The sequence below is a fragment of the Monopterus albus genome, unplaced genomic scaffold (genome assembly GCF_001952655.1).
Source record: "Monopterus albus unplaced genomic scaffold, M_albus_1.0 scaffold121.1, whole genome shotgun sequence".
NCBI classification, from domain to species: domain Eukaryota; kingdom Metazoa; phylum Chordata; class Actinopteri; order Synbranchiformes; family Synbranchidae; genus Monopterus; species Monopterus albus.
The window spans coordinates 1,062,709-1,070,416 of record NW_018128001.1 but is presented as its reverse complement, the minus strand read 5'-3'; the positions used below and the strand labels follow the sequence as shown (position 1 = coordinate 1,070,416).

At 44.4% G+C, this 7,708-nt stretch overlaps 1 protein-coding gene across 4 annotated transcripts in view; it reads right to left on the bottom strand.

Moving 5' to 3' along the window:
- Positions 1-213: 213 nt before the first annotated feature.
- Positions 214-7,708, bottom strand: part of nicn1 (nicolin 1) — a 19,741-nt gene continuing 12,246 nt past the window's right edge. For 3 of the 4 annotated variants that reach the window (XM_020612205.1, XM_020612206.1, XM_020612207.1), the window contains one exon: positions 214-1,175. In XM_020612205.1, coding sequence (XP_020467861.1) covers positions 1,122-1,175 — 54 coding nt within the window. In that variant the 3' untranslated portion in view covers positions 214-1,121. The remainder of the gene's footprint in view (positions 1,176-7,708) is intronic. The other variant, XM_020612204.1, reaches the window with a different exon arrangement.

The window sequence follows — 7,708 nt, the reverse complement described above, 5'->3', positions numbered from 1 at the left end:
TGGTCGGAGGTTCAAATCTCAGTGCCTGCAGTCCATGTGTCGAGGTCTTGCCTTGGGCAAGACACTGAACCCCCAAGTTGCCCCCGATGGTTAGAGCCATCGGTTGAGGTGACGCCGCAGATGGCTGCCATTGGTTCTGTACCGGAAACAAATTTCTTGTGTGTAACATACTTGGCCAAATAAAGTTGACTATATGTAAAGCCCAGGCTAACCACAGCTTCCTTGCGCCAGACCCTTTATTCTCAGGCATCAGCAATCTCGTATAATCCTGGAGTGCTGAAATCCCTCTGCATATCTGTTTTCATGTGACCTTTAATTACATTACAGTGGCTGCCTCCTGAACCTGTCCTTCTGTTTAATCCACAGCATGCTGGCCAGGGCTCTACAGCAGCTCTTTATAGCCTTCTCTGAACAATCTTTACTGCAGCATTGCACTATGTTGCTGTGTCCACAGTCTTGCCAGAACCCATCAAAACATGAATCACTTCTGTGTTTTCTGAGTGTGGCCTGTAGCGCCTCAACAAGGTTTACAGCCTTAAATCAATGGACTGTGCTTCAACATGTCAGAGGGCAGCTTTGATTCTCCAACAGCTTCCTTGGATATGGCTAGAAGTCCAGTACAGGTGAGGTGTATTTGTGTAAGCAGGCCCCATGGATCCACAGATCTTTCCCCACTGTTCTCCATGAAGAACACAGTAGGTAGTCTGCAGGCTTCATGCCCACCCAGCTGTGTCTCTGGAGCTCTCAGCTAACTCTGGGTGAATTAAATCAGTCACTAAGATCATTTGGATGAGGTACAGGGACTTACTGTATGGCAGTGCTCAGAAGCAAGACGGAGTTCAACATTTCACCGCTAGATGTTAGGCCACTGGTTCCTACAGAACTGTCTGACAGTGTTAATGTGTGATTGTACTCCTCTGTTTTCCATAACAAGGAGAGATAAACCACAGGTCTCTATCTCCAGCAGGAACTGTATGACTTGAAGTTTACAATGCAAGGAACCAGCTGGCTCCTCTTGGGGGGGGGTGAGGTCAGGATCAAACACCGTGAATCCCCTTGGCTGATACACATCTGCTCTCCTTTGTCCTTTTAATCTTCTTCTTATTCTCATCGCAGTGCCCTCACCCAGACAGCTCTGCTGCACGCTGATGTGCAGCGAAGGCCACTGCTCTGTGCTGCATACACACACAAAAAATACAAGGAACACAGGAATAAGCATGGTCATGACTTGTCCTCGCATGCATCAGCAGTGGAGCAGGGATTTAGAGCCTTTACTTAAGTAAAGCAGAAATATCGCCCTGTAAAAAATATTCCAAACCATTTAAAGGTCCAATGTTTATGGTAGTCAACTGTAACATTAGTTCAGTTTAGTAAATCATTAACCACAATCTCTCCAAACCCAAGCAAGTTGTTCCTGAACCAGACTTACTGCACCTTTATTATTGTAACTGTCACAACGATGCTCGGACACGTGGTAACGGCCTTTGACTGGGATCTAGAGTAGGGCCCTGCTGAGCCACATCTATGGTGCTGACAAGGCTGGGTGAAAAGTGTGGAAGCAGGTGAACATTAACTGAAACCATCAAAACTGAAAGTGCTCATTCTATTTTTTGTGCATGTGAGTACATATGACATTGTATTTTATGTTTGAATGTAGTTTCCTTCAGTGTTTCTGACTTTCTCATGCAACATGCCCACTCTAAAAGTGGACTGTTCTCCTTTGATAAGCCTCGTCTGAGCCCACGTGCACCAGTGTCTTCTGCCTACAGGTTCCTTCATTTACATTAGGGTGACTGAAACATCCATCCACTGCTCTTTAGAGCCGCCGTCGATCGATTCACCTTGTGTTCACATGGGATCTTACGTCTTGTACATGGTGTGGATAATGTGAAAATGATGGCTGCATCTGTGGACTCTGTGGATGTTGTTGCTCCTTGTGAGGCTTCACTACAGCGCGTGCACACAGCAGAACCTGCTGCCTCATGATATCCTCCTGATGTGCCAGGGGCTTAGAGCAGCACTAATCTCACCAGTCTTCATGTTTCCATCCATATTTGAATCGGGGGACACTATAACCTGTTCACTGTGGATGGTATTACACATCCCATTACTTAGTGTGTCGGGCTTGTTTTGCTGTATTCACATCACACCATCACCCCGAGTGCTTGCTCAGTCCCGATCCCACCTGGCTGCAGGTGGGTCTGATCAAAACAGTGCAGCAATTGCTGAGTCCAAACCTCTGTTACATCAAATGTCATTCCTTCTTGGAGTATTTATAGCAGCACCACATAATGCTGTTAATGCTCAGCTGTGACATTTTGGGCTCTGAAAGCCCATCTGAAATAAATGGGCAGTAACTGGGCTAATGACTGTGACGAAAGTAGACTTTGATTGCCGGTCTTTGAGCAATTAGCATCGCTCTGACAGAGCTTTTAAAATTGGATTTTGGCTCAGAGTGGCTTTCATAAGACCCTCAGCATCACACTGACTATATTGCTTCTTTGGTTAAAATAGTACACCTCGTCTACTTTATGGCATGCTCTAGTGTTACTGGATTATGGTGAACAGGAAATAGACACAGTTCATCTCTTGAAGATTCCACAGTAAACACAACAAAGACAAAAACCATCCTCCATGTTCAAACATGAGGAGGAAGCTGAGTGCAGGTGGCGTGAAGAACAGCAGCGCCATCTACTGGAAATCTGGACCAGTGTCTGGAGTAACTGGAAGTCTTTCCTGTGGTTCATTACAGTAGGTGTACACGGAGCTGCATGAATCCCAGATATCAGGCACTGTACTGCTGCTCCTTTACAAAAGATAGAGGTACCTTGTCCACTATTTGATACGTGTTTTTCTGTAGTGACATGTCACATACTGTATATTTGGGCACTAAAATAGTGATGGCAGAGGCTTACAAGCAAGTGGGCACAAAGTACCAGGTGGTGAGAGCACAAGGAACAGGTGAAAGTCAAGGAAGGGGCACGATAAACTAGTCTGAAAGTCTGGAAATAGGCTGGTGGACATGGACCAGTGTGCACGCAGGGAGAGAAACAGGTGTGTAGGTGGGTGGCGTCTGCTGACAGGTGAGCTGGTGGGAGCGCGGCGACTCTGATGGACAGACCAAACACATGTGAAGGATGGTAGCTCTTGGGTAACATGTATGAAGAGGCCTGCGGAGCAGAGGGGCAGTTTGAACTAAGGGCCACAGCTGCAACCCCAGCACCATGCAACACGCTGTGTGAAGGGTTTATGTAGGAGAAAATAAAGACACCTTTCACTTTAACTGTATGTGTGGAAGTCAGTGTTGGCTGATTAATTTTTTGGAAGCACTAACAGACACCACATTTTGTCTTGTGGATCTGAGCAGTATATGAAATACACAGGGAAGCTTCTGTGTCTCCGACACATTGACTGTATGTGGTGTTTTAGCACTGATTTACTAATATATCAGTCAGCCTTTTGCCTTGTTTGCCCAAATAAGCTGTGCCACTTGCTGAAATGGGCCCAGCAGGTGGTCTTTCAAACATCTGTACTGAGTTGTAGTGTTTATGTGGCTTGATTGTACCGTTTCCACCCTGTGGACTGGAACAAAAGACTGAAAACATTTCTTTTCCTTGTCTCCTCACCCATGTGTTTATTCATACTTTCTTATGGTTTGGCAGACTCTGTCTCCTGTTTGTACAAATAACCTAATTTAGTTGTGAGAAATATTAGAGTCTGAATCAACAAGCACATTTGCAACTATCGCAGCAGCAGTTTGGTCATTGCTGCAAATAAATGGGCGATGCAAATAGTCCCATCAGTGCTGACAGAACCATAAAACAGAGAATAATTATATACAGCAGCTGCTTATCTTTTATTTGTGTTCAGTAATCAGTCGTTCCATATTCAATGTGGATGAGCTTCAGCACCTGCATGCTCTGCATATGTAGTTAATGTGCATCGTTCCATCCTGCAGGCTAATGGAGGACAAACAGAGCAGCAATGGAGGAAACTGACAAACTATGGATGATCTGGATTCAGCTGAGGTAAGAGCTCTGGAGGAAATGTGCTATTCATTTTCTATCTGAACTTGAACTGTCTTGGGACATGAGCAGGGTTTCCTGTTTTGAAAAATAACCCAAATCTAGTTTCTATTTTGCCGAAATGGCCCTCAGGCTCTGTGGAAATATATTCTGGAGTGCTAAATTAGCTACTGCAGGAATGAGACAAGCAGCTTTTCCTGTGTTCTCCTCTGAATCACACACTGGATGTATTTGTTGATTCTTAAATGCACACAGGACTGTTCAGAGCCCAAAGGTCATCACTTATTTTTATTACTTTTTTTTACAGCCTCTATTACTCATCCTTAGAGCGTGTCGATAATTCTAGTGGTCTGAGTCGCTTTATGTTCTGTAGATGTAACTCTAGCACCATTTAAAAAAAAAAAGTGACTTTTCTCCATTAAGACTTTATTATTATTCCTTCAGATTAGTGTGCATGTTAATCTGGAAGTTATTTGAATTCCTCCTTGCTAAAAAATAAATAAACTATATGAATCAGTCGAGGTGCATATCATACACCCTCCAAACCAAAACAACCACTTCTGTTCTAATTACGAGAAGAAACAATTTACTGATTGTGTACGGCCCTGGAGGAAGACAACATTATTACCTTCATCATTTTAATTATGTGTACTTAACCTCAGCAGCAAACTGTGTAGCACAGAGATGCTCGAGAGTCACACAGTGCAAGTCTCTAAAGTTCCCAGCTGAGTCTATTCCAACAGCATTTTTGATTTTTGAACTGTAGCCAGCCTGTTCACTGGATTAATACCTCGTCCCTCTGAGCGGCCACAGACCATCTGACGTGTCCCTTGGTAAATTCTGTGAACTTGCAGGTAAATATGCAGAGTGAATCTGAATACATACAGTAATGTAACGTCCAGGACAAACTGGAGGCAGAGTGGGGAAACAGTGGGGAGCAGCTGGCCCACTGAAGAAAAATGTCATTACTCTTGTTCACTTTCCTGTAAAGTGTTTGGATGTGAACCACAGTCAACCCTTTCTGGATCTGTACTACACCTGAATTAAAACAACAACTTTAATCAACTTTCAGCCCAAACAATCTGTAACAAAAGTTGCACTTGAGAAACAGCAGCTAAGCACTTTTCTAAGAAATCCGTCTCCTCGTGAGCTCGCCTTGTCTAGAGGTGGGAAGGGCAGCATGGACTATCTTTTTTCTTGCTGTCAGGTATCAGAGAAAGGCCACGACACTGCTGTCACAGACTCATCTGAATAAATGATTCATGGCGCTGGGGTGAAAAGCTGCAGAGGCATCGTTCATCACTCAGTGCTAAAAGTGATGCAGTGTTGCAAGGAGCAGATTGTGAAAGTGGACAGCAGGCAGAGAAGAAGATGGGTGGAGAATGGCAGAGGGAGTTGGTGAGAAGGACGACGTTTAATAACCTGACAAAACACATTTGAATTTAGTGCAGTAACATCCATTTGGAGACGCATTGTTTTCCCATGTATGGAGCAAAGTGCACGTTTGTCTGAAGTGTTGAAATGTCATTCATAAATAAATATCAAAGATATTCTGAAAAACACGACCGACAGGGGAAAGATTCCTGCAGGAAGTACACTGGCTGAAAACTTTTCCTCAAACAAAACTATACAAGAAATGCTGCTGGGGTGGCATGGTGACGTAGTGGTTAGCACTGTCACCTCACAGCAAAAAGGTTCCGGGTTCAAGCCCGGGTGACCTGGGACCTTTCTGTGTGGACCCTGCGGGGGTTCTCTCCGGGTACTTCGGCTTCCTCCCACAGTCCAACAACATACCGTATGGCTTAGGTTGACTGGAGACTAAATTGCCTGTAAGACTAAGTGTGTGTAGTTGTTTGTCTACATGTCAGCCCTATGATGGACTGGAGACCTGTCCTGGGTGGACCCTGCCTTTTCTGGCTAAGTAGTATAGATAATGGATGCATGGAAATGCTGCTGTTGGCAATTTTATTAGGCTAATGCTCCAAACTCTCTCCAGGTGTCTTCATTTAGGATTACTGCAGTGTCATCTTAAGGATGTGGGTCATGCAAACTCAGCAAACATGTGCATAACAAAGATCAGGCTTTTTTTTTAAACATGAGCACAGGTCTACAGCTGTGCTCATATCAGCAGTGGTGCTCTAGGCTACTGCGTTCACATGGTGATATTTGGCAGGTGTGTTTGACAAATGCCAAACTTTAGTGTGTTAGCATGCCAACATTTGCTATTTAGCACCTAACACAGTGTACAACTGAGGATGATGAGGGTGTCATTAGTTTCGCAGGTATTTGATCATAAGCCACAGGGTGTCAGGGTTAAAATGTTGACCTGACAAAGGTGCTAGATGAAAAGTTAGGGTTAGCAGCTACAGGGCAAATACACAGTAGAACTCAGAGTTGCTATGAAGACTGTCTTCACCAGAAAGACATTGGCAGTGGTTTGTTCACACAAGTCAAGTTCGGTTTGTACAGGCCAGTATCACAGATTTGCCTCAAGGGGCTTTACAGTCTACAGAATGTAACCCCCTCTGTGATTAGACCCTGGAACTGAAGAAGAAACCCCCCCCCACCAATAAATCCTGGCTACCTAAACATACCTTTGTCTATCTGGTCCTGACAAGTCAGTTCTCTAAGTCATGAGAGTACTGTGAAGATAGAAATAATGTGACACGGCAGAGGGTCGAGGTGGACAGTTAGGGCTGCAGACTCTGAGACCCGGCGCAATGATTCAGGTCCAATTTCTTATTGACAGTCAGCATTTAGCTAATCATAATGATAACTAGTGCATTGTAACATAACCCGCATGAATCTAAGCAGGTCTTAATCAGGAGGTGGTGGATCAGAAAACTGTCATGAGTCATTTTAAGAGTGGGCATATGAGTTTGGGACAACAGCTACATAAGAGCTTGTTGGGCAGTTGACAGAGCAGTACAGTAAGTAGGCAAAAGGATGGATCATTTAGCTGCTGCATGTTGTAAAATGTAAGACAGAAGTAAAGAAAAACAAAGAACCTCACCCTTGACTGGAGGAGTGAGGCGATACATGAACCCTTTACTGCCAAGGCTGGTTTGACTTGCATCAAGGATGAAATGTGGCAGTGGAGTCCCCCAGCATGCTCCAGAAAATAAACATCTCCTCAGTCAAGTATGTAAAAATATCCACAGTCCAAATACTCTGTACTCTGGGCCCCCGTCAAATTCACTTCTACTGTTGCTCTACATTGTTTAATCACATACCTGAATTACACCTGGATGGTAAGGACGAGGGAAGACAAAGACGCTGGAGGTTTTGGGGGCTGAGAACTGCGTCGGCTGTGGCTGAGCAATTTATGTGCTCTATTATAGAGAACCAGACCGATCCCTCTGCTGTCTGTCTGACTGTCTTTTTAATTGTCTCCCTTTATTTTTATGCAGATAAACAGTGTTCCTGTCTCCTCTGTTCGAACTGGTCTCACTCTCTTACAGATATTTCCATGCCCCAGAAAGCATCAGTATGCAGGGTGCAAAAAGAGGAGCTGGGTGTATGAATTTAAATGTCAAGAGCACTTGCATAGGCAGCTGGCTCTGCAGATTTGTGGTGTGCACAGTGTTGTAGCTGTTGATTTCCATGTTTGTGTTGTGGGGGAGGTGCAGACGCTCGCCTGTCTGCTCTCAATTTGTTGCTTCAATTTAGTCTCTGTTTCCTTC